This window comes from Mobula birostris, chromosome 2 (genome assembly GCF_030028105.1).
Source record: "Mobula birostris isolate sMobBir1 chromosome 2, sMobBir1.hap1, whole genome shotgun sequence".
Classification (NCBI taxonomy): Eukaryota; Metazoa; Chordata; class Chondrichthyes; order Myliobatiformes; family Myliobatidae; genus Mobula; species Mobula birostris.
In genome coordinates, this window is record NC_092371.1 from 213,310,905 (window position 1) to 213,338,501 (window position 27,597).

The 27,597-nt window shown below is 41.2% G+C and overlaps 1 protein-coding gene across 2 annotated transcripts in view; it reads left to right on the forward strand.

The window, feature by feature from the left end:
* The window catches only part of msraa (methionine sulfoxide reductase Aa), a 347,255-nt gene that overhangs the window by 125,068 nt on the left and 194,590 nt on the right, over positions 1-27,597 (forward strand). For both annotated transcript variants that reach the window (XM_072251424.1, XM_072251423.1), the window contains exon 3: positions 21,852-21,971. In XM_072251424.1, coding sequence (XP_072107525.1) covers positions 21,852-21,971 — 120 coding nt within the window. The remainder of the gene's footprint in view (positions 1-21,851; positions 21,972-27,597) is intronic.

Consider the following 27,597-nt stretch of genomic DNA (forward strand, 5'->3'; position numbering starts at 1 on the left):
TTCTTTAAACCAAGCCAGTCATCACTTACTGTGGTCACATGATTGATGCAAAAGGATTACAAAAGTGTGCTGAGAAAATACAAGCAGTAATGGATGCTGCAAGGCCTGAGGACGTGTCATAGTTGTGGTCCTTTTCAGGATTTGTCAATGACTATAACAGGTTCCCGCCAAAGTTGGCTATTGTGTTCCACCCTTTGAACCCATTACTTCATATCAGGAAGAAATGGCAATAGCCAAAGCAGTGTGAGGTGACTTTCCAAAAGGCAAAGGAAACGGTGATGTCAGACACTGTACTCACACATTATGATCCACATTGTACAGTGAAGCTTACCTGTGACGTCTCGCCTTATGGTATAGGGGCAGGCAGTCATGTCGCATGTTATGAGTGCTAGTAATAAACGCCCCATAGCCTTTGTTTCACATTCCCTTACTGCTGCAGAGAAAAATTATGCACATATTGACAGAGGCCTTGAGTCTGATGTGGGGTGTAAAACATTTCAACCAGTACTTGTACCGGAGAAAGTTTATCCTCATTAGAGATTATCATCAACTTGTGTCCATTTTCACTTCACAGCAGGGTGTTCCACTACCCGCAGCAACAAGGGTGCAGAGATCGGCTCTGTTTTTTGAAGGCACAATTACAAGATCGTATTCAATTGGACAACTAGTCATGAAAATGCTGAGTCCTGATTACTCTTAGAGAAGCAAATACCTGGAAAAATGTACAAAAGAGGACATTTTCTTGTAATTTTCTCGCTGATGCAAATCAAAAGTCTCCTTATTGTGGCAGAGATGATCCAAAGGGAAACCAGAAAAGACCCCACACTGTCTCAGGTCTACATGGCCGCACAAAGTGGCTGGAATGTGCAGCTGAAACTCAGTTACCCCATTTTTACCAGTGCCGTGACGAACTTGCCTTTGATAGGGGTTGTCTTATTTGGGATTGAGAGTTGTTGTACCATCCAAACTGAGATTTAAAGTGTTGGAGGAGCTACATGCCGGTTATCAAGGTAGAGTCAAAGTGAAAGTGTTGGTTCGAAGCTTTGTCTGGTGGCCTAGGATAGATTAGCAGATTGAGCTGTTTACCATGCAATGTTTGGGTTGCCAAAATGTCCAGAAGAAAGTTCAAAGTGCATTTATTATCAGCGTATGTATACATTATACAGCCTTGGGATTCATCTCCTAACAGGCAGCCACAAAACAAAGAAATGCAAAAGCAAACCCCATATATATGTGAAACAAAGACTGTCTAACACCCAATGTACAGAGAACAAAAAAACCCACATCATGCCCCTAAGAAAATAAAAGAATAAAATAATCCATAAAAAAGGAAGACTGTCAAGTCAAACTAGAGTTTCTAGAAAGTATTGGGACCTAGAGGCAAAAGAAAATAAAAATTAAAAGTAATAGGAAGAATCCACTTCTGCCCGGAACATGGGAAGGACCCGGCAGCATCACAGCGGCAGTCCAGGAGCAGCATTGGAATCTGCGGTAACTTTAAATAACCTTAGAGACTGTTTCATGGAAAAGAGCACTGCTGTCACTGCGTTTTGGGTCAGCGCGAGCTTCGCGTCACGGGGATCATTGTGCGCAGGCGCTTCTGGGAAATAGCGCGAGATTTAAAAAGAGCTCGGGAACCTTCGAGAAGGGCGCCCAGTTTGAAAATATAGTGGTCTATTAGGGAACAGAGAAGTGCAGGTTGGAATCCGTCTACAAGGTCCGCAGAGGTAGCCAGTTTTTCATCTAAATGTCTAGTAACTAATAACTAACGACTAGTGTCTTATGACTAATGACTAGTGTCTAAAGACTAGTGACCAATGTCTAATGGCAAATGGTTGATGGAACTAATGGAACTATCAAACTGCCACACTTGCAAAAAAATAAAAGGAGGGAAAAGGAAAAGTTGTTTGGTTATTGAATGGAATCTAGTTACAAAATCTTCGGGTAGTCGCCTTCAATCCCTTTCAAGTGGGGAAGCTGCACATGTTCAAAGAACAAAAAGAAATCCAACTTGACAAAGACTGTTGAACACCCAATGCCGAAGGGAAGTTACAGAGTATTACTTGTGATGATCATTTGCCAGAAAAGGTGTGAGGTTAACAAAGTACCTTTGTTTTGTTAGCCACCAGCCAGAAGTCTCTGAGATTCACCAGCATCATTTTAACTGGAAATAGAAATGTGTCTGGAGCTGCCAGAACCACTTCCTTCAGTCCCAGAGTCAACGTCTGTAACTACCACGGGGGAGACCCCAGAACATGAGATTGTTTCCCAGCCACAAGTTTCACCTGCCAAGCAGTGACCACCCCGCCCCCTTCATTATCCCGCAAGGGTAAGAAATCCTTCACACATTTAAATCTTCAGACCCGAATGGGACCATTTAAAGTTTACTATGCTGTGGATGTCTATATAGTAGTTGCATTGTGTGCAATGTAAGTATAAAACAATGGCCAGAGAGCAATACGTTACATGTTTGAATGGAGATGCATTTTATATTGAGTTGGAGTTTATAGCTGAGCAGAATTGTGTATTTAATATTTCAGTAATATTTGAATAATTGCACATTTATACAGTTTGATTAAGCATTCATTGTTATTTACATAATTCATTATGAGTTATATTTAAAAGTACGTGAATGGCGTTTATCATTACGCCACATGTCGTAAGTGTGAATCTTACTAATATAAGTAGACACAAGTTATCCCCGCTCCATGGTTTCCTTTTGATTAGTTTTATGCTTTGAAGTTACAGAATATAGCAAAGTCCTTTAAATTTTGATTCTAGTTTTTGCCAAAATAAGTACAAGGACCTATTTCTATTAGAGGAGAGGTCAATGACTAGAAACTGTAAATTTTAAATGGCAGGAGCGTTAAAAGAGAGTTGTGATTATTTTTCCACCCAGAGTGTTGTAGTAGGGGTTATGTGGGTGGTAATGGAAGCATCTAGAAATACTTTATGAATGATGCTTATGGGTGTTAGCCTGCAGGCCCATTCAAACAACAAATTATTTGACATGTTGTGACCAGAGGAAGGCTACGGACAAGTGCTGATAGTCGGTCTAGTCTGTCTATCTCTTTCGTGGCTTAACAGTATCGATGCAGAGAGGGATCTTCAAGTCCAGGTCGACATCTCCCTGGAAGTAAGACTGTGGGCTGAATTACCTCCTCATATGCTTTATATTTTTAGGGTTCGATTATGTTAACTTTTGCTGAGTGATTCATGGTAAGAGTATTTTGTAAGACTACTTACTCTGTTTTTCGATACAACAGAGAACAGTACAGCACAGGAAAATACCATTTGATCCACAATGTGATGATGAACAAGTTTAGCTAACGATACCTATCCCTCCTGCCTGCATATAGTCCATATCATTAGACATTTTCACCTTCAGAAAAAGATACCAGCTGTCTGTGTAAGTTTATGGTTTTATAAACTTCTATCAGGTCCCCCCTAAACCTCTGGCAGTCCAGAGAAAGCAACCTTATTATGGTGTTACCAGAATTAATGCAGGACTCCAGGTATGGCTAACTAGAGGTTTAAAAAGCTACGATGTGACATTCTAGGACACCCCACTCTGGATCTTTTCATCTCAAATTGTTGATGAGACAGCAACTGTCTAGATTCCAGCAATCGTCTCTCCTTATCGAACCTTTCCCCCTATGAACGCACTATCCTGCACCAATCCCAACCTTACCATCAAAGCCGCAGACAAAGAGGGTGCTGTTGTAGTGTGGCAGACTGACCTCTACCTTGCCGAGGCCAGGCGGCAACTCTCAAAAATAGGCAGACTAATTCTAATTCAAAATGATCAAGTCATCAAGGATCCCTTGCATTTTAATATAAAGATATGATGATTAGCTTTATACATCAAATGTACATAAAACATACAGTGAAATGCATTGTTTGTGTCAAATCAGTGAGGATTATACTGGAGCAGCCCGCAAGTGTCACTGTGCTTCTGGCACCAACGTAGCATGCCCACAACTTACAACTTACTAACTCACTGATCTAACTGTACATCTTTGGAATGCTGGTAGAAACGGGCGAACCTGAGGGAAGCCCATGTGGATCACAAGAAGAACGTAAAAAGTCCTCAGAGACAGAGGCGGGAATTGAACACCAATACTGGTGCTGTCCCTTAAGCATCAGTGTTCTGAAACAGACCAATATTGCAATGCAGCCCATCATCAAAATGGTGCTTTCAAAACCCATATACATAACCATGTAAATGGACAACCAGAAATTTATTTTAAAAACCATTGCATGAACTTTATACTACGATTCCATCAAGAGACATGCAAATTGATGGGCAGTGTATGCAAGAAAACCCCGGGGCAAAGAACTCCAGGCACTTGGATTCATAGTGGATCAACAGCCAGTTTTTTTTTATTGAGCTAAGTCCCCCTTGCTATTATGACCTTAGAATAAGAGGTGTTGCTTGCTCTGGAAAATGGAAAAAAGTGCATATTTGATATTTGTTCTGCTTCAGTGACAACATTTTAGTAATAAAATGGTCCATTACTTTGCATTAGGAGGTGGGCAGTATTAGGACTGGGCTAACAAGTGGAATTCTTCTACCATGCATGTACCTGGCAATAACTCTCTCCATTAAATAAAGACCTCACCACCCACTCTGCACTCCAGTGGCACCAATACTTATCTAGGATTATATAATCATGCGGTGTACAGGGGAACCATTTGGCCAATTGGGTCCGAGCTGGCTTGTTAAAGAGGGGTGCTAACAGTTCCAATTCCCTGCTCTTTCCCCCAAAACTGTAAATCATGCTCTCTTACATACTTATCTTTCCACTTTCGAAGTTCTGATTGAGAGTACTTCCAGCGTACTTGCACATGCAGAATTCCAAATTTTCCTTCCCTCTTTGCCTTTTGCTAAAACTTTAGATCCACGTCCCCTGCATTTATCCTCTTTACACCTCTTGTGCACCTTCTATCAATCAATCCTCGATGTTTAAAGGAGGAAGACCTGAGCTGAACCAGTATAATGTTAAGTAATATAGCTAGAAGAGATGAGAAGGTTGACTATTTTCTAAATGGAGAGAAAATACAAAAAACTGAGATACAAAGGGTCTTGGGAGTCCTTGTGCAGGATTCCCTCAAGGTTAGTTTGCAGGATGAGTCTGTGGTGAGGAAGGCAAATGCAATGTTAGCATTTATTTCAAGAGGACTAGAATATAAAAGCAAGGATATAATACTGAGACTTTATAAAGCTCTTGTGACGAGAATACACATAAATTAAGATGTTTGCTGGCCTGGGCTAGCACCAGTGGCATCAGCAGTTGGTCTGCCACCTGTCCTCAGGGGAGGGAGAGATAAGGAACACAATGAGCAGCATTTGGAGATGTTAATGAAGGAGCCATCAGTCTGGGTATTGTCAAGATCGGCTCCCCCTTTGAACCCTGAACTGTTTGAAGTGATGGACAGGCGATCTGGAGATGTGTAATGAAGGGACGGGAGAGAGAGCTATCTAGAGCTGCTCCCTCTTTGAACCCTGAACTGTTTGAAGTGATGGACAGGCGATACCCCAGCAGGGGTATAAAAAGGGACAGGTTCGCTAAGGCAGGACACACACGACACCCGAGGTAACGAGACCCTGGAAGCGGTGCGCCTCTCACAAGTCGGTGGGAAGTACCGGGCCATAAACGCACAGGGTGGAAAGGTACGATCAGCAGGAACCCGGTGTGTGTCCACCCTTGCTTGGGTGCCGGGTTCACTGCAGAGGATCGACCGCATCTGGAGGAGGGGTCACAGTCGGTGACCCCAGGTGACATCACAAAGGACTCGCCCGAAAGCTGCTTGTGAGCAATATCGCAGGTCTGTGAGTGGAAGCCGTTTTGAATGATCAGTCGTTCTCGTTCTCTCTCTCCCTCCCCCCACGTTGTCCATCGCCATGGCAACGATTACTGCGAACTGAACTAAATTGAACTGGACTTTGTGTCACTTTGAAATTGGTCATTTACCCCTAGACAACGATAGAGCTTGATTGATCCTGTTATCTTAATCCTGTGCACATGTGTGTTTATCATTGCTGAACTATTGCATTTATTATCCTTTCGATTACTGTGTTGCTTGTTTCTTTAATAAAACTTTCTTAGTTCTAGTAATCCAGACTCCAACTGAGTGATCCATTTCTGCTAGTTTGACAACCCAGTTACGGGATACGTAACACTCTGGTGAGGTCTCACTTGGAGTATTATGAGCAGGTTTGGGAAAGGATGTGCTGAAACTGGAAAGGGTTCAAAGGAGGTTCACAGAAATGATTCCAGGATTGAATAGCTTGTCATATAAAGAGTGTCTGATGGCTCTGGGCCTGTATTCACTAGAATTCAGAAGAAAGAGGGATGACCTAATTGAAATCCAGTGAATGGTGAAAGGCCTTGATAGAGTGGATGTGGAGAGGATGTTTCTTATGGTGGGAGAGTCTAAGACCAGAGGACATAGTATCAATAGAGGGCATTCTTTTAGACGGAGATAAGAAGGAATTTCTTTAGCTGGGGAGCGGTGAATCTGTGGAATTCTTTGACACAGGCAGCTGCGGGGGCCAAGACTTTATGTATATTTAAGGCAGAGGTAGATAAATTCTTGATATGTCAGGCATGAAGGGATACAGAGAGAATGCAAGGAATGGGGGCTGAGAGGAAAATTGGAGCAGCCATGATGAAATGGTGGAGCAGAATCGATGGGCCAAATGGCCTAATTCTGCTCCTATATCATATGATCTTATAGCCAAATTTTTTCAATTCTGGTACCATATTGGAAAATCTTTAATGCATTCTCCCTCTCTGCCCCTCCCCCACTCTGCCCCTGCCCATTCTGTCCCCTTCCCCCCATGCCATTCTTGCACTTGCCCTCACCCTCTTTCCCCTCCCTCTCCATTTGCCCCTCTGCTCTACCTTCCACTCCCTCTCCTCCCACTCCCCTCCATTTTGCTTGCATGTTTGGTTTTGCGTTATGGATCATAGAAGTTGTTATATATTGTTCAGGAATTTGTCATTGCTGCATTCTCAGCCAGAATGTGTGGAGGTGTTGTAAAGTCTATCATCATTGTGAATTGAGACCACTCCAGTTTTTAACAGTAGGAAACCATTTAGTTATGAATTTGTGGGATAGTTTCACTGTGGTTTTCATCTGCTATTGAGACAGCTGTCATTGGATTTCATTTGGATCTTAACTGTTGAACGGATGCGCTATGCTTTTTTTGGTGCTACCATCCATCAAAAGAAATGAGGATAGAATTGAAAGAAAATCAGGGGACAACTGTACAATGATATAAGAACCAAAGGGCAGTTAACCATAAGACTGAGAATGAATAACGAGAAAGAGAGTTAACCCCGCAGACTTTGGCAGCAATAATCTTTAATGGATCATGTAACACAAGCTGATATCTGAGAGAGGTTGGTAATATTTACCCAGTGCTTTACTACTTAGTTGTTTCCAAAAACACCCGCCAACTCCCCCCCCCCCAACCATCCTATTTCTGAAAAGAAAAACAAGATAGCATTATTCTTAGTTCAGATCTGAATACCCAAATGCAGTTGGATATATTATTTGTGCCATTAATTATCATGCAATTTAATATTTAATGTGTATGCAATTTCTTGTAATACTTATGTGGCATGAAAATGTTCTTTTTATGTAACTAGTCATTGTTTCCAGAACATAGCTAATGTAAACTGTTTCTCTTGGGATTTATCCATGATCAGTACAGTAGAAATAGTAACTTAAACCTCGAAGTAATGAGTTTCAAAGGCCACAATTACTCACTTACAAGCTATACAACGATTGTTTAGCTTTGCCACCCTGATACTTAATAATCAAATTTCAAAAACTGTATTTAAAAAAAAGCCAAAAGCAACTTGACTGTTTTTTTCTTAAATGAAATTCACCCTTTTGAGAGCGATCTGGGATTTTTTTCCAAATGCATGCAAGTGAAAATAGGTCACCGCAAGCTTAATCATACATAAAGAATCGTAGAAAGCATCTGAGATTTTCCACATTAATATGTGGAACAGATTACTACTGACTCATGTCATAATATTCTAGAATTGTCTTCGGAAATGCTGCATAATCTTGTGGTCTGCCTAAGCTGTTGTGGATAGATATTAAAATGTTGCTTTCATGAATAAATTACTAATGTAAATTTAACAAAATTTGAATCTTTGGTTCCAAGGATTAAACTGCTGCACAGATCCTTATTTTCCAAAGAGCCGAGATGCCTTTTTGTTTGTAAACTGTCACGGTTTCTGTGTATTTGTTGAATGAAGTGCATACTTTCAACATTCTTGTCGCACTCTTAGATGAAGCAGTTTATTTTGTAGCGTTGAACCCAAAAACTTGCTCTTTGAGTGACCATTCAGCAAGACTTTACCTTGTGTTTGGCTGCAAGAAATTATTGTCTTCAGGTTCCCTGACAGCATGCTTAAAGATAATTTGATGTAGTCTGACGTTTTTAAATCATTCCATATTAGCACCCAGTAAATGCAAATTATATCTATGCTCAAATAACTAAATGCATTTGCAAGTAAAACTTTTATCTCTGTGTTATTTGAGCTTGAATCTTATGTACTTTACAATTTTTAAATTGAATTTCATGTATCTGATTTGATGTACCATTTTACATAACAAAGCATTTTAAATTTAAAGTGCAGTTGCACTGTACTAGCTTAAGTAACTGCTAGCACTTTATGATTCCTTAAGGTTGTCATAGCTGGGGGAAGTACTGGGGATAAGCTTCACTACCTATTAAATGCCCCTAATGGTGTGCGTCTCAAATAGCTTCTGATACCCAAGTCCAGCTCCCGGTCTTCATGTGTGGCTTAGTTACTAAGCCCAGCAGAAGCATTTATATTGACAGGAGAAGTGGCAAAGGCAGGTTATTGGCTCCTTAAAACTAGTCGTTTCAGGCAGATGGGGTTCATCAGCTGTGATTGGAGAAGGAAAGCTCTGATCCCAAACCTCCTCTACCTTGTGGCTATACCTGCTCGTGGGACGGCTTGGAGAGTAAACCCCGAGGGAAAAACTGGAGTCCCTGACTAAGTTCTATGTTAAGTTCAACCCTGACTTGCAACTCCTCCAATGCTGTAGGTGCCAAACTATATCGGTCTCTGTCGCTCCTTTGGACTCATCAGCTGGTGGAGAGGGGGAGCCTGCTGCATGGGCAACAGCTTGCATGCAATATTCCTGGTTGTCCCCAGCCAACGGAGGGCTTCATATCACTTAATTTGATTACACAGATTTGGTGAAATATGTTGTTGTTATTGGATACTTTGATATTGTTGGTGTTACAAATTCAAAAGCAACTTTTGCCACAAATCCATCCAACCAATTAGATCATATCTGTCTTGTGTTTGAATGGACTCTAAAACAAGCACCATCCTTAAGCAATAAAAAGTTAATAATAAGTGAACTACTCCATGAACCTGATTATGAAGAAGGTTCATGAACTAAGCAAATAGATAAATAAGTAATCCTATAGTCGGGTTTATCCTCTCTGTTTCAAGTTCTTGCTATGTTTTGAACTGCTATGGTTTATTAAGTCAACATTTACTGTAGGTGTTTAGTGGGGCAGCTAAGGAATTTCAATCTCGTTTCTCTAGAAGTGCTTTTCTAATACTGGAAGAAGGTTGTAACAAGAATCTCTTATTGTTTGAGACAATTAATCATCCTCCTGTACACAATTTCACTGGATTGCAGACTTTTGTTGAGCTTTCTGGTCATGTCTTTTACAAAACAGGTGAAGGGAGATGAAACAGCTGATGCCTTTGAGTGACCATTGGTGTAAAATACCAGTGGACTTATTCATAAGTTTGAATGAGGTCTCGTGAGGAAAATGCTGGAAGATGTGAGATTAAGAGTCCTTTGCCCCTGTGCGCATGCTGATTCTTGGTAATGTCATTGGGAGGTATTGCCAACAGCACCAAGTTTTTATTTGTGCCTTTCTACCAGTTCTGATCTTAATAACGTTTGGAGAACAGCACATTATAAAGCTGCACATCCAGCTGCAATTTTGTCATCGAACCTCATCAAGAATTTTAATCGAAGACCTGAATTGAGAATCCAGCGAGTTCCTTTTCCCAACTAATCCCAAATTGATAGTGAGAGAGGATAGAACCAGAAATGTGGTGTCTGTTTTTTTTTGTTTGTTTGTGGGCCAGGATACATGGGTGCAGTTCTGGAATTCCACAAGAGAACCTTGAGAATTCTCTTCCCTGAGCAGGGATGTCCTCCTCACTATCCCTGTTGTCTCTGTTCCACCGAGATGCAACACAGAGCGTCATAGGAGGTCATTCCTGCCTGTGGCCATCAAACTTTACGACTCCTCCCCTGGAGAATCAGACACCCTGAGCCAATAGGCTGGTCCTGGACTTATTTCCTGGCATAATATACATATTACTATTTAACTATTTATGGTTTTATTACTATTTAATTATTTATGGTTCAACTGTAACGAAAACCAATTTCCCCTGGGATCAATAAAGTATGACTATGATTATGACTATGACTCTGGACTCTTCCTTCAGGTTCCAAATGGCAATATTCTTTCTCCAAACTGCTGCTTCAGCCTGTAGTTTTTCACTGTTTCTGAATGAGATGAGACTGTATGAAGTCCTTATACTACACATGGCTAGATGATTAAGTTGTCTAGTGTCCAGGAGTCAAAATCAGGACTATAATATTGTATCAAATTCTATCAAACGGAGCAACATTTCAACATCTGTCCTTGGTTTATCACAGCGATTTCAAATCTGTGATGTAATCATCTGTTGAGAGATTGCAGCAGCTGAATAAAATGGATTTCGTCTGGATGATTTCAGTCTGTAAACACTCCCGGAGATTGAATTAAACAAATGCACAAAGCATCAAAGGAATTTGTGGAGCACACACAAAATGCTGGAGGAACTTAGCAGGGCCAGGTAACACCAATGGAAAAGAGCAAACAGTCGATGTTTTGGGCTGAGAACTTTCATCTTTCATCTTTCAGCAGAGTAACCTTCTTACTCTGACTCCTCATCTTTTTTTCTCCAGTCCCGATGAAGGGTCTCGGCCCGAAACATCAACTGTTTACGCTTTTCCTTAGATGCTGCCTGGCCTGCTGTGTTCCTCTAGCATTCCGTGTGTGTGGCTTGGATTTCCAGTATCTGCAGATTTTCTGAAAGGACCTTGATCAAGCAAAGTCAACGAGTCGGGAAATTTCAAAGATCTGTTTAATATGAGTGTAAATTTGATTTATTGACTGAGCCACATTCGAGGACATGTTAGGAGGACCAAATCAGTTCATGTTTGAGTCTTGCTTCAAGGTTGCTGGCAGACTACTGAGGGACCAGGTTTTCTGTTGCTGGTTCTGAGCTCCAATATAGAGTCAGCTACGGGAGGGGAGAAGCTGATCCTAGTGTATAGGCTGGCTTTGGGTCAGGAGCAACAGGCAACAGTGGAGGGTAGTTCGTTCAACAGAGTAGAGACTCCACAAGGATTAGATGCCTTTGCAAATGCTTTGCCTCTGTTTGAATGTTCTTTCTTTACCAGCACACTCCCTGGAAGCATTTTAAATATGAGAATATCATTTTGGTGCCAAAGAATGCTGCATTTCTTGGAGTGAATTTCAATAGCAGGCAAGTATTTGTGCAGTTTGGGCATTGGCAGTACCCTGTTACAATAGCCTTATCACCCTGTGCATTGTCTCATGTATTTTGAGCTCCCTGATTGGATGAGGTTACCTGGTGGATGGAATAAAAGGTTCAAGGATATGCTCAAATCTTCCTTGAGTTGACTCCCCATGATTGCTCAAATTGGAGATGGTGTTGACAACCTCAAAACTATGCACCAGGAGCACACAGAAGCCCTGCAAAGGCAGTGCACCAAGTTATAAACTATATACCCAGCCATCCTTTAAGTAATTTCTAGAAGAGTCTGTGGTTCCAACATTGGCCTTGTAAGCTACTTCAGAGCCCATAAAACCAGAGGACAAGCAAGTCATCTTTGATCTCAAGGGACTGCCAGTGAAGAAGACCAGATCATATATTTGCTGTTTTAAGTATAAGTGTTGATATTCTGGGAGCATTCTGCTATCAGGCAGAATTGTATAATTTATTGGTATCTGTATCTCTCATTATAAAATGATAAAAATATGCCTCTCTGCCCATATCCCCTGTCCTGACATCGCTTCCATAATTTTCCCTTGTGGAAGCAGATAAAGTATTCTGCTTGATCCCTTGTTTGTGCATTTTTAATTTGACATCTGTTTCTTTTAGATTGAGAATTAGATTGGCTTTGTGTCCAGGTATCATGGTACCATCAGCTGGAAACACAGATTTAAAAAAATATTCTGCTTTGGCAAAGTAATACATTTTTCAAATTAAAAAAAGTTAAGGATTTGCAGTGATTGCATTACTGTAAAATTATAAAGGATTACAAAATGAAATAGCAAGAGCAAATCTTGAAGAGTTTACAGCAGAGTCATCAAATCTGGTCTTAGATTATTTGCTTGTAGTTGACTGAGGATTTTATTTTTTAAAAATGATGAGTACTGTAAGCTTTTTGGAATTGTTTTCGGTATCTATTTTTGCAGGATAGGCAGCTTTGATTGTAGACACTGACGGGCTGGCTGCTGTTCTTGATGATAGTTTAACTGAAGGATTAACAGTTTCAGTGCTGTTACCACAGCCTAATTACTGTAACGTAATTGAGAGATTAATGAATACTGGGAATGATTGCAAAGCATTAATCTGATTCAGGTAGTTGGAGGACATCAAAAAACATGAAGCTTGTAAATCACTTCAATTTATCCATTAAATTGCAGAATTGGTGAGAAAACATCTTCCAAGTTTTAATGTTTCGTTTCAGAGGTGCCTTAGAGGCATGCTCATTTCAGAATGGCTCATGCATTCATAAAAATGAGTTTGTAGCATTGAAACTAAATAACTGAAGTCGTGTACAGTGGCTTGGTCAGATGAGCAAAATAATTTCAAGTAAGTTTGCGAATCTTATATAATAAGTTAGTGTCAGTGATGGGGACCATTGCAGACTTCAAAGCCAAACGTCATGATGCTGCCAACATTGCAGCCTCTCTCCCAGATGAGCTCAATCACTTTTACGCTTGGTTCGATGTCACTAACTCTAAGCCTCCGAGGAAAGCCACCCCTACAACCTGCAACTGGTCATCTCTGAGGCTGAGGTATGTAGCGGGACCGGACCATATCCCAGGGCCAGTACTCAGGATGTGCGCAGCACAACTGGCAGGTGTGTTTGGAGACATTAGTGTAGCTGGCATCCCAGGGCCAGTACTCAGGATGTGCGCAGCACAACTGGCAGGTGTGTTTGGAGACATTAGTGTAGCTGGCATCCCAGGGCCAGTACTCAGGATGTGCGCAGCACAACTGGCAGGTGTGTTTGGAGACATTTTTAATCTCTCCCTCTCCTAGTGTAGCGTGCCCTCCTGCTTGAAATTATCCACCATTGTCCCTGTACCAAAAAAGACCAAGGTAACATGCCTGAACAACTGGCATCCTGTCGCACTCACTTCAATAATAAGCAAGTGCTTTGTGAGGCTGGTCAGGGATTACACTTGCAGCTTGCTACCACCCAAACTGGACCCCATACAATTCACCTACTGACGCAACCGATCAACAGACAACGCAATAGCCACTGCTCTACATGCCATCCTTACACATCTGGAGAAGAAGGATGCTTTTCTGAGAATGCTGTTCATAGACTACAGTTCAGCATTCAACACCATTGTTCCAACCAGGCTCGACAAGAAGCTCAGAGACCTCGGCCTTCACCCTGCCTTGTGCAGCTGGATCCTGGACTTCCTATCAGATCACTAGCAGGTGGGAAGAGTGGGCTCCCTCACCTCTGCCCCTCTGACTCTCAATACAGGAGCCCCTCAAGGCTGTGTACTGAGTCCCCTCCTTTACTCCCTGTATACCCATGACTGTGTCACCTGCTAATTAAATTTGCCAAGGACACTACATTGATTGGCTTCATCTCAAACAATAGCAAGGTGGCCTACAGGGAAGAAGGCATCTCTCTGACACAGTGGTGTCAAGAAAACAACCTCTCCCTCAATGTCGCAAATACAAAGGAGCTGGTTGTGGATTACAGGAGGAATGGAGATGGGCTAACCCCTTTTGACATCAATGGATCTGGGGTTGAGAGGGTAAACAGCTTCCTTGGCATCCACATCACCAAGGATATTACGTGGTCTGCACACACGAGCTGTGTGGTGAAAAAGGTACAACAACACCTCTTTCACCTCATGCAGTTGAGGAAGTTTGATATGGGCCCCCAATTCCTAAGAACTTTCTACAGGGACACAATTGAGAGCATCCTGACTGGCTGCATCACTGCCTGGTATGGGAACTGTACCTCCCTTAATCACAGGACTCTGCAGAGAGTGGTGCGGACAGCCCAGCGCATCTGTAGGTGTGAACTTCCCACTATTCAGGGCATTTACAAAGACAGGTGTGTAAAAAGGGTCCGAAGAATCATTGGGGACCCAAGTCACTCCAATCACAAACTATTCCAGCTGCTACCATCGGGTAACAGTACAGCAGCATAAAAGCCAGGACCAACAGGCTCCGGGACAGCTTCTTCCACCAGGCCATCAGATTGATTAACTCACACTGATTTGAGTGTATTCTATGTTACATTGACTGTTCTATTTATGATAAATTATTATAAATTACTATGATTGCACATTGCACATTTAGACAGAGACGTAACGTAAAGATTTTTACTCCTCATGTATGTGAAGGATGTAAGAAATAAAGTCAATTCAATTCATTGCTGTTCGTTTATGTGGTGGAAGGTGAAGTCCTTGGGCTGTGGTGCTGTGTCTGAAGTGCTGAGCATTAGCCATGTCTCTGTGAAGCAGAATACACAGCAGTCCCTGTTGTCGCTCTGAGACTGCAATCTTGCTTTGAGGTCTTCAGTTTTATTTTCCAGTGACTGTACATTAGCCAGGTGGATGGTAGAGAATAGGTGCATCAAGGCCCGTGTGTTTCAGTTTTACCTGGCGACTGTGCTTCCTTAAACTACAGAAACTGGTTCAGCCTGGTGACTGCGCTTCCTTAAACTAGAAACTGCATTCACTACCTGAATGATATGCAGTCCGGTGTCTGCAGATTTTAAAGGTTGATAGATTTTTAAGAAAATGTCTTGAAACAATGACCATAGTGAAATGCTCATCCTATATGGAGTATCTATCAAATGTTGCCTCTTGGTAATCTTAATGTATAACCAAAGTACTTTTATTTAGGTCTCAGATTCTGTCTCGCCTGCTTCAATGTTTGCAAGTCAGACATCATGACGTGGATCTGTAAAATACTCTCCTTTTAGGTTTCTGACAAGTCATTGTTCAATTTTTTCTTTTAAATTCAGTGTCCACATTCTGTTCAATGAGGCAGAAGTTGTCAAATTCCCTTCTAACCAGATTCGTAATGTTTGTAGCCAGATCCTTAACCAAGGCACTGACAAGTTCAGTAGAACAGAAGGATCTGAGAATAGAGATCCATTATTCCTTGAAAGTGGCTTCATAGGTAGCTAGGATTGTAAAGAAAGTTTTTGGTACTTCATAAATCAATGTATTGAGTACAGGAGTTGGGGTGTTACGTTTAATTTGTGTAAGATGTTGGTGAGACCTAAATAGGAATGGAATAAGATTGAATGAGTGCAGAGAAAATTCACAAGGATGTTGCTGGGACATGAGGACCCAAGTTATAGGGAAAGATTGAATAGGTTAGGAATTTATTCCTTAGAATGTAGAAGATTGAGGGAAGATTTGATAGAGGTATACAAATTTATGAGAGGTATAGATAGGGTAAACACAAGCAGGCTTTTTCCACAGAGGTTGGGTGAGACAACAACTAGAAGTCATGGTTAAGGGTGAAAGGTGAAATGTTTAAGAGGAACATGAGGGGGAGCTTCTTCACTTGGAAGGTGGTGAGAGAGCTGCAGAAGTGGTGGATTTGGGTTGGATTTGAACATTTAAGAGAAATTTGGATAGGTACATCGATGGGAAGGGTATGGAGGGCTAGGGTCCAGTTGCTGGTTGATGGGACTAGCTAGGTTAATGGTTCAGCACAGACTGGATGGGCCGAAAAGGCTTGTTTCTATGTTGTAGTGTTCTGTGACTCTTTCCCGTACACAAGCTGCAAGTCATTCTGAACCTTTGCACATCCTATCTGATTCTAAGAATCAATGCTTAGACCTTGTTGCCCTCCACCAGTCACTAGCTCTCAGTGCATCAAAGTCAATTTGTGCTAGGTGAATTTTTCTCTCTCCATTGCACTTAGCATGATTTTTACAATTCTCAGTAAATAGAACAGTGCAGACTCTTCAGGCCATGATGTTAATGCCGACCTTCTAACCAACTCCAAGTTCAATCTAAATCTTCCCTCCCACATAGCCTTCCATTTTTCCTTCATCTATCTGCCTATCTAAGTATCTGCCTCTACAACCAACCCTGGCAGTGCATTCTGTGCACGCACCATTCTCTGTGTGTAAAAAAAAGACACTTGACACCCTTCCCCCATACTTTCCACCAATCACCTTAAAAGTACACCTCTCCCCTTGTATTAGCTATTGCCGCCCTGGGAAAAAGACACTGACTGTCCTCTCTATCTATGCCTCTCATATACCTCAGTCAAGCCACCACTCATCGTCCTTCACTCCACAGAGAAAAGCCCTAGCTTGCTCAATCTTTCCTCATAAGACGTTCTCTAATCCAGGTAGAGTTCTTGTAAATGTCCTCTGCACCCTTTCTAAAGCTTCCACATCCTTCCTATAATGAGGCAACCAGAACTGAACACAAAACCGCAGGTGTGGTCCAACCAGAATTTTATAGAGCTGCAGCACGACCTTCTGGCTCTTGAACTCAGTCCTTCGACTAACAAAGACAAACACTCAATATACCTTCTTAACTACCCTATCAACTTGTGAATCTATGGACTTGGACCCAAAGATCAGTCTATTCTTCCACGCTGCTAAGAATCCTGCCATTCGCCTTAGAGAGTCAGAAGAGCAAACCCTGCTACATTGTTTAAAAAAAACAAATGTAATCTGCAGGTATTGTAATTCTGAATTAAAGAAATGATATTAAGTCATCAAACTGAAACGTTCACTCCTTTTTCATTTCCTCACATTTTTTTCTGACCTGCTAAGTATTTATTACACGTTGTGTATTCATCCTATTTAACCCATTCAGCCTGCCTTACTACCTCTGAAATACATTTTCAATCAAGCCAAGGAACAACTCACTCATGCAACCAAAGAGTGCATCTAGTGCTATTGACAAGACCTGTAACTCTGCAGTAAATAGGAAGGAGTGTGCTAACACTCTGTGTGCAGAAGTGGACTGTTAAATTGCTTGTGTTAATAAGAGTTCATCCCCTGAAAGAACATATAGGACTTTTAGCTGATTTGGACAGTACTGCTTATTCTTGGTTTTGATTTTTCTGTGGAAAATGAGTGAATCTCCAAATTGCCCTTTTTTTGTTTTATGATAAAATCTGGAAAGTGGAGAAGATAAAACAATTATAATTCTTCCCTCTATTTTTTTTTGAAACCAACACTCTTTTGCTTGCTAATGACAGTCACATCCAATTTTCAATGTGTATGTGCTGAATCTTGCCTTTGGTTGATGATATTTCACAAATTTTAGAGATTGTTTTTTTAGCAGGAGTCTAATTTTGATTGCTGCACTTCTAAGTAGTGGGGGTGGGGTGGGGATTGTAGATGAGTTACATTGCAGCAAATGCTGCAGTATTATGGATGTGATGCGAGTGAGGACCTTGATACAAGGGCAGGTCGTGTTTGATGATTTTACTGGTGTTCCTTGAGGATATATCGAATGCAGTGGATGGAGGGGAACAGGTGGATGATGTATGCTTGGATTTCCAGAAGCGTTTGATAAGGTGTCACATAAAAATATTATCCATTAGATATGGATGCTTGGATTTGATGGTAATATATTAGTGTGGATAGAGGATTGGTTAACCAATAGAAAGCAGAGTTGGGATAAATCAGTGACAGCAGAATGCCATGGGGGTTGGTGCTGAGACCACTGCAGTTCATAACATAAATTAAAAATTGGAAAGAGGGAGTGAGTGTAGTGTATCTAATTTTGCTGATGATATTTAAATTGAGTGGAAAAGCAAGTTGTGCAGTGGATGCGCAGAGTCCACGGAGGGATATAGATAGTTTAAGAAAATGGGCAAGGGTCTTGAAAATGGATATTGATAAATACAAGGTCATCTACTTTGGAAGGAAAAATAGGTCAAGTTATTATTTAAATAGTGAAATATTAAAGCATGCTGTTGTGCAGAGCGACTTGGGAGAGTGCTTGTGTATGAATCGCAGAAGGGTTAGTTTGCAGGTGCAGCAGGCTATCAAGAGGGTAAATGGAATGTTGGCTTTCATTTCTCGAAGGAAATGAAATTAAGAGCAGGGAGGTTACGCTGCAGCTCAATGGAGCAATGCAGTGGCATCACAGCTAGCGTAATGCTTTACAACACGAACGAACCAAGTTCAATTCTGCCACTGTTTGTAAGGAGTTTGTACATTCTCCCCATGACCATGTGGGTTTCCTCTGGGTGCTCGAATTTTGTTCCATATGCCAAAGATGTACAGGTTAGGGTTAGTAAGTTGTGAGCATGCTATCTTGATGCTGGAAGCGTGGTGACTCTTGCAGGCTATGGCTGTCCCCAGCACATCCTCGGACTGTATTGGTAGTTATGGTAAATGACGCATAACATTGTACGTTTCAATGTTTCCATGTACACGTGTCAAATAAAGCTAATCATATAGCTAATCTTTACATATTCTACAGGGTGCTGTGGAGTACTGTGCCAAGTTCTGGTCTTCTTACTTGAGGAAAGATATATTGGCTTTGGAGGCGATGCAGAGGAGGTCCATCAGGTTGATTCTGGAGATGAGGGGGGTTAGACTATGAGGAGAGTTCAAGTCTCCTGGAACTATTCATACTGGAATTCAGAAGAACAGGAGGAAAACTTATGGAAAAATGTAAAATTAGAAAAGGGATACATAAGACAGAGGTAGGAAAGTTGTTTCCACTGGTAGGGGGCATAACCTCAAGATTCAGGGGAGTAGATTTGGGTTGGAGATGAGGAGGAACTGCTTTTCCCAGACAGTAGCGAATCTGAGGAATTCACCTAATTAAATATATTGAAGACACAGCTTCCTATATCGTAGTGGAATTAAGGGTTATGAGGAAAAGGCAGGTAGGTAGTGCTGGATGGATCCACAGCCAGATCTATGATCTGATTGAATGGCAGAGCAGACTCATTGTGAGGTGGCATATGCCCGCTCCTATTTCTTGTGTTCTTATGTTTGGGGCAGCACGGCAGCGTAACACTATTGCAGCGCAAGTGTTCACTGAGTGGGAATTAACTCCCGCCGCTGTCTGTAAGGTGTTTGTACATTTTCCCCATGCTCAGCTTTGCCCCAGGAGCTCTGGTTTCCTCCCACGTTCCAAGGACCTACAGCGGGCATCAGTGAGTGCATGCTATGTTGGTGCCGGAAGTGTGTGGCGAAGCTTGCAGGCTGCCCAGCACAGTCCTTGCTGATTTGATTTGATGCAAATGATGCAGTTCACTGGATGTATCGATGTGTGAATGACAAATGAGGCTCCTCTTTAATTTTAATCTTTCGTGCCCTAGCTGGAGACCTCTGTGGCTCCATAGTGGATATATGGCTATTACAATAAAGCCCATTCTGGTGTCTTTCACAAGAATTATGAATGGGTGCAAATCTTCTTTAATGGAGGGTAAAAACCAGTCTGATTCTTTGTCTATTGCAGGTTGCCCTTCTATAATCCGGCACCACTGGGACCTGAGGAGTGCCGGATTAGTGAAAGCGCCGAATTACAGAAGGTTCATATTAAGCAATAGCTAACCGCCTCATCAGAACTTTAAAATATCATGTAAATCAGTACAAGTTAGATAATAAGGAATTCGGGATTCAGCACTGGGCTGTTCCCTCTTCACACGCAGTTATTGAGGGAATCCTCGTTAGTTTCTTTTCCTCCGCTTAGTAATATGCTTAAATTCAGCGGGTCGCCACGTCTGATCTGAGGTCGTAGGCAGAAGAGAATGGAGCGCTGGCCGGGCGACGCCAGAGGGCAGTGTGCAACTGCCGGCAGGCGGGCGGGAAGGCGGACCGACCCAGCGTGCGCCAGCTCCCCTGCCGCTGGCGGGTGAGACGGGCTGGTGCCGGGCAGCCGTGCCTCACACAAATGATATTAATAAATGCAGGAAAACAAGCAGGAATCGCCTGCCTGTGCTTACAAGAGTGCACCAACACAAGAACAGATCTAGCGCAACCAAAACAATGTGCAGCAGATTGGTACGGTGGCCTGGGAAATTTGAAATCAGTGCGGATTATCGAAGGAACCGGATTACGGGTACAGTAGTCGGATTAGTGAAAGTCCACCTGTACTTCTTTTCAATGCCATGATAATTAAAGGATAGAGAATCATTTTTACTTAATATATTAGGAAATGTGGATGTTTATAGCATTTATTTTATATGCATAATTCCCCTTGGACCAAATGATTTTTATCTTCTGTGGTATGGCAAAATACAATAATGTATGTCACAGCTATGCTAAGTGGGAGAAACAAACACAATGAAAATCTAATACTAGTTTGACCAAACACACATTCTTCAAAAGGCAACATGATAATATTCCTACCTGCCTCCCTCTGTCCAGTAGCCACCATTACTGCTCTTGTGCTCGTGTTCATTTCAGGGAGCAGGCCCTAGGTGGAAATACATTATACACTTTGAAGGGATATTTAACCATAATTTGCATGTGGCAGGATGCAATTATCAGTCACAGCTGCCAGCCTGTGTTTGCTTTGGAGCAGAACTGTAACCACGTTTCTTACAAGCAGAAATTTGGCAATATGCTTCCTTGATCTATTTACCTCTTCTGGCTGCCTGAAAATGGGTGGTGAACATGAAGAAAATCTGTGCTCATTAATGTCTGGATTGAGCTGCCACGCAGCAGGACAAAAATCCTTCCAAAATTGAGGAATTTAAAATAAATTAATCTTGATGTAATCAAGATGCAAGTGAAATTGGATTTCCACTGGGGTTAGAGTAAAATCTTTTTTTTAAAAAAAGACACCTGAATAGATTGAGCTAAAGGTAATTTTCTAAACTGTTTTTCTTGTATGTATAAAATGTTTTATTTTGATAAATGATTCAGAAGCCCTCTTACAGTTTTCTAATTGATTCTGACCTAAATACATATAATTTACTGGTCACTTTGGAATTTAGGAATTTTAGTTATTTATATTCCAGAAGATTGATAACAGGAAATGGAAAATCTTTAAGCATATTATTTGCATTAAGTATTTGCTGATTGGGTATGGTAAAGAGCCATGTGCTATTCATAACCACAAAATAACATGCTACCATCACACCAGTGTGACATTTTCTTCCTCCACAATAGCTTATCTAAATGATATTAGTTATTAGCAGGTCATTAGGAGCATCTTTTAGCTGTGAACCTTTGCATCAATCCAAGAGTTGAGTGAGAAGAAGTTTGTTTGGGTGAACCTCCAGCCCAGATTCCAGTGTCTATTGCACAACCCAAAGTGCAGTTTTAAAAATAAATTATTAGTATAAACGTGTCATTAACTTCATCAAAACTTAAAAAAGAGAAGTTAGTATATTCTTGAAATGCAAAAAAAAAGCAATGGAGAAAATATTTTGCCATAATACCATTTCTTTCCAATTTTCCTCGATAGTGACAAACACATCATCTCCCCAACAGGTTATTGATATCATTACTTTTATTTTTGTTGTAAATAGGCATGGGCTGTTTCTGGGGTGCTGAGAGAAAATTCTGGACTCAGCAAGGTGTCCATTCCACTCAAGTTGGATATGCTGGTGGATCGTCGCCAAACCCAAGTTATAAGGAGGTCTGCTCAGGTATACTTGAAATTTCCTATGTGTTTTCAGAATGATCAACATTTCAGATGTATTTAGAAACTCCTGCATGATTCAAACATTTGCTAAGAGGATAGTGAAATATATATTTAAATTCAACTTGTTACATAAAACTGGAATACTCAACAGTGGTTGCAATTTGAGGATCTTATTGAAGGCTTTATATTTTGAGTCGTGAAGGTAATGTTGGCGGGCATTTTTAGAGATGGGAGATCACTGATGCACATTTATTTTTGTTGTATAGCAGTGGGAATTATGTGTACCATTTGATATTTCATTGCTCTTTACTAAATGTGTCCCTTGGCAACATCCAAAAACAATGCATAATTTTCTATGCATAACTACACTAACCGTGTTCAAGTCCACCCACTTCATCTGCGCTCAATCATCAGTAAAGTGGTGGTTGGTGTTATTGACAGTGTCAACAGTCAGCACTTACTTTCCAATAACCTGTTCACCAATACTTAGTTTGGATTTTGTTTGGATGACTGTGCTTGAGACCGTATCACAGATGTGGTCAAAGCACAGCACTAAGAGCAAAATTTCAGAGACGAGCTCCTTGACCATTGTCTGCATATGGATCAAGGAGACCTTATGAAACTGGGCATCGAGGGAAAACACTGAATTTCTTTCAAAAAGGAGGAGGATCAGCTGTTCCAGCCCCAGGATGTGAACGCAAAGGCTTCTCGGGATAAGCACAAATATATTCAGGTACTTCATCAATGGTCTTGTTACCATTATCTGGGTAGAACAGGTGATATTTTCTGATGGTTAATTAATTCCATTGCTAACTGTTCAACAAATTAAGTAGTCCAAGCCTGCTTGCAGGAAGACTTAGACAGCATTCATGTGTGGGTTGATTTGTAGTGTGAATGTTACTTTCCATTAGATGACAGGCAATGACCATCACGGACAAAAGGAAGCCTAACATCTGTCAACATCTGTCATCATTGGGCAGTTGCTAAAAATGGCATGCGTAACAAAGTAGGTCACACGTTGGGTATCCTATGATGAATGAATTGTTCCTTGATGTTCCTGATCCTTACCATGCTCTACAGGGCACCAGTCAGGAGTAGCATGAAATACTCTTTTCTTACCCAAATGACTGCAGCTCCAACAACACTTAAGAAGCTAAACACCCTCCAGGTCAGTGAATGCAAAATGCTGAAGGAACTCAGCAGGCAGGCAGCACATACAGAGGGATATAAACAGTGAACATTTTGGCCTGAGACCCTTCATCAGGATTGGAAAGGAAGAGGGCAGAAGCCAGAATGAAAGAGTGAGCGGAGTGGGAGGAGCACGTGTTGGCAGCTAATACGTGAATCCAAGTAAGGGGGAGAAGGCAGGGTGGTGGGGGAGGGGAAGGGCTGGATTAGGGGAGTGACGTGAGAATTTGGGAGGTGATATGTGTAAGAGATAAAGGGTTGAAAAAGGAAGCTGATAGACCATGAAGTGATGGGCAGGGCAGAGGAAAGAGTAGGAGTAAAAAGGCAATTGAGATAAAGAAAACTAAAGTGGGGGGGGGGAACAGAGGGGAGTGTGTAGGAAGTTAGAGAAATCGATGTTGATGCTTTGAGGCTGGAGACCATCAAGACAGAATATGATGAGGTGTTGCTCCTGCAATCTCCATCTTGCCTCAACATGGACAGAAATGTCATTGTGGGAATGGGAAGGGGAATTAAAATGGCTGTGCATGGGAGATCCTGGCTGTGGTGGCAGATGGAGTGAAGGTTTTTGACAAAGTGATTTCCCCCATTCTGTAGATCTCACTGATGTACAGAAAGGAGCACCAGATGGATTAAGTAACACTGATGTAAAGTGCTGCCTCACCTGGAAGGACTGTTTAGGGCTATGTACAGTTGCAAAAAAAGTTTGTGAACCCTTTGCAATTACCTGGTTTTTTTTGCATTAATTACTCATAAAATGTGGTCTGATCTTCATCTAAGTCACAATTTGGACATACATAATCTTCCTGAACTAATACACAGTTGTACTTCTTCTCATCAATACTGAGTGCACTATTTAAACAATTTTGAACAGTCTAGGTTCAAAAAAAGTATGTGAACCTCTGGGGTAATCCCTTCCATAAAAGCTATTTGGAGTAAGGTGTTCCAATCAATGAGATGAGATAGGAGGTGTGTGTTGTAGAGGTACCCTGCCCTATAAAAAAAGACACACGGTCAGGTTATTGACAGAGCCTGGTCTTCTCAAGAAAGATCTGTTTATGTGCACCATGCCTCAATCAAAAAAACTTTCAGCGGACATTAGAAGAAGAATTGTAGAGATGCATGAAGCTGCAAAAGGCTACAAAAGCATTTCTAAAGACCTAAGTGTTCATCAGTCCATGGTAAGAGAAATTATCTACAAATACAGGAAATTCAGTACTGTTGCCACTCTCCCGAGGATGGGCTTCCTGCAAAAATCACACCAAGAGCTTAATGTACAATGCTGAAGGAGGTGAAAAAGATCCTAAGGGTAACAGTAAAAGTCCGGAAGAAACCTCCAAGACTTGCTAGTCTTTGTTCATGTCTTCACTATAAAGAAAAACACTGAGCAAGAATGATGTTCTGGAAGGACACCACAGAGGAAACTACTGCTTTCCAAAAAACAACACCTGGATCTTCCACAATGCTTCCTGGACAATGCTCTGTGGACAGGTGAGAAAAAGGTTTTGGCAGGAATGCACACCCCTATGTTTGGAGGAAAAAGGGCACTGCACAGCAACACCAAAACCTTAACCCAACTGTAAAGCCCGGCTGAAGGAGCAACATGGTTCGGGGCTGCTTTACTGCTTCAGGGCCAAAGATTGAGGGAACAGTGAATTCAAAATTATATTAAGACATTTTACAGGAGAGTGTCAGCGTAGTGGTCCATCACCTGAAGCCTAATAGAAGTTGGATGACGCAACAAGACAATGATCTGAAACATAAGAGTAAATCATCAACAGAATGGTTTAAAGAGAAGAAAAATCATGTTTTGGAATGGCCAAGTCAGAGTTCAGACCTTAACCCAATTGAGATGCTGTGACATGACCTGAAGAGGGCTGTTCATGCAAAGTATCCCAGAAATATTGATGAACAGAAACAGTTTTGTATGGAGAAATGTTCTAAAATTCCTCCTTTTGCCATTGTGTAAGTCTGATCAGCAGGAAACATTTGGTGGAGATTATTGTTGCTGAAAGAGGTTCTACCAGTTATGAAATACAAGTCTTCACATATTTTTCCACCTGGACTGTGGAATGGTTAAACAGTGTGTTCAATAAAGACATGAAAATTACAATTGTTGTGTGTTACTAGTTTAAGCAGTTTGCGTTTGTCTATCATTGTGACTTAGATGAAGATCAGAACACATTTTATGAGTAATTAATGCAGAAAAAACTGGTAATTGCGAAGGGTTCACAAACTTTTACTTGCAACTGTAGTAAAGTTCCTTTAATACTGTATCACACGCAAAATGCTGGTGAATGCAGCAGGCCAGGCAGCATCAGAAAAGAGGTACAGAAAACGTTTCGGGCTGAGACCCTTCGTCAGGAGTAACTCTGTGTGCTCAGTACTTTGCTGGTGCCAAACTTGCAGATTCTCTGGACTACCAGACGTTGTTAAAGTTCAAAGTAAATTTATTATTAAATTGCATTTGTATATGTCACCATATACCACCCTGGGATTCATTTCTTGTGGGCATACTTAATAAACCCAATAACCATGATAGAATCAATGAAAGACTGCACCAATAGGGTGGACAACCAGTGTGCAAAAGACAGCAAACTGTGCAAATACAAAAAGAAAGAAAAAAAGAAATAATAAAAATAACTAATTAAATAATAAATACCAAGAACGAGATGAAGAGTCCTTGAAAGTGAGTCCATAGGTTGTGGAAATAGATCAGTGATGGGCAAGTGAAGTTGAGTGAAGTTATCCCCTCTGGTTCAGGAGCTTGATGGTTGCTACATCAGATATTTCATTTACTCTTGCTTTAAATGTTGCAAAGAATAAGAAATTTTCTAGTGAAGCCTAAATTGAAAGAGATTATGAGTAACAAGCCTCCAGTAAATATAAAGGACTATGAGAAACTGAAGCAGATAAATTTCGCAGCAACACAGCTAACTGAGGCGGATGAGCTTAAACCGAATTCAGAAACTAGGGCTGCAGTTAGTGGTTGAAAGTGCAACAGATATTCATCTATTGTATCATTGGCAATCAATAATGCCTTTTAAAGTGCATCAGTTAGAGCAGCTGCACCTGTCTATTTGCCATATTTTCTTTCACCAGTGTCAGATGCCAAACTACCAAGATTTCCAAAAGTTCGATGGTAGATTATTGTAGTTTTACACCCTTCCACCACTCCAAGCATTATTAATTACCTTTTGTTTCAGCACATTGTAATTGAAGTGTGTCTCATTTGTAAAATCCCCTGCAATCACTTGCTTGTGCTACTACCAAATTGCAATGGCTGCTACCAAATAGGGCAAGCCCCTATGACACAAGGAAATTTCTCTTCGTATTTCCAGACAAGTTGCCCACCATTGTTAGAGAGAGATTTCCATTTCTACATTCCCTGGTCTGTATCCTGGTATTAAAGAATTTTCTGGAACTTGTTTTTTTTTAGCAGAAGCACTATAATGGTTCAGGAAAGCTCACCACCACCTTTAAAAGGCATTTGCTGCAAGCGTAAAAGTGGATCTCCCTGTTTTTGGCCACATCCCAACAAAAGACTAATAATAAAAATTCTTATTTCCCTGACTCTAAATAGCTGTACCATTTTGCTGTAAGGAAGAATCCAAACTGTAAATGAACAAACATTGTTTGATTTTTTGATGTGTTTATTGAAAAACAAAATGGGCAAAGGTAAAACTAGTGAAACATATAATAATCAGTATGCTCACCTTAACATCATAGCTGTTAAAAGGGTGACCTCTTGCTGATAATTAAACCACGTTATTAATGTTAGTATTGGGAATATTTGAATATTAGTTTAGCATCATTTTCCGAGTAGGACTGCAGAATAATTGAGATCCTAAAAGGAGCAAATACGTTGGCTGGAAATCTATATCCAAAATAGTAACATTCCAGCCTAGTAGTTTACTGAGCAACACACACAAAGTGCTGGAGGAACTCAGCAGGCCAGGCAGCATCTATGGAAAAGAGTAAACAGCAGATGCTTCAGGCTGAGACCCCGCATCTGATGAAAGGTCTTGGCCTGAAACGTCAACTGTTTACTTTTTTTCCATGGATGCTGCTGAATTCCTCCAGCATTTTGTGTGTGTTGCTTGAATTTCCAGCATTTGCAGACTTCCTCTTGTTGGTAGTTTACTGATACCATTGCTCATGGATTGGTCTGCATTTAAGCTTAATGTATTGTGTTGGGTTCTTTTGAAGCTTTGTTTGCAGCCAATCACAGTTAGAGACCATAGAGGACTGGTTTGTTCATAATGCCATTCTACTGAGCAGAATGGAAATGCATGATGCTTGATAGCGATGGTAAAATGGAAGCAAGTAATAGTGATGGTGCTAAGGGGAGGGGTTGGGATACTGGAGAGCACTATTCTCTTTAAGCTGCATGGGTGCGTGGCTGCACAGTAACTGAAATGCTCCTGTGCACATAGCCTTTG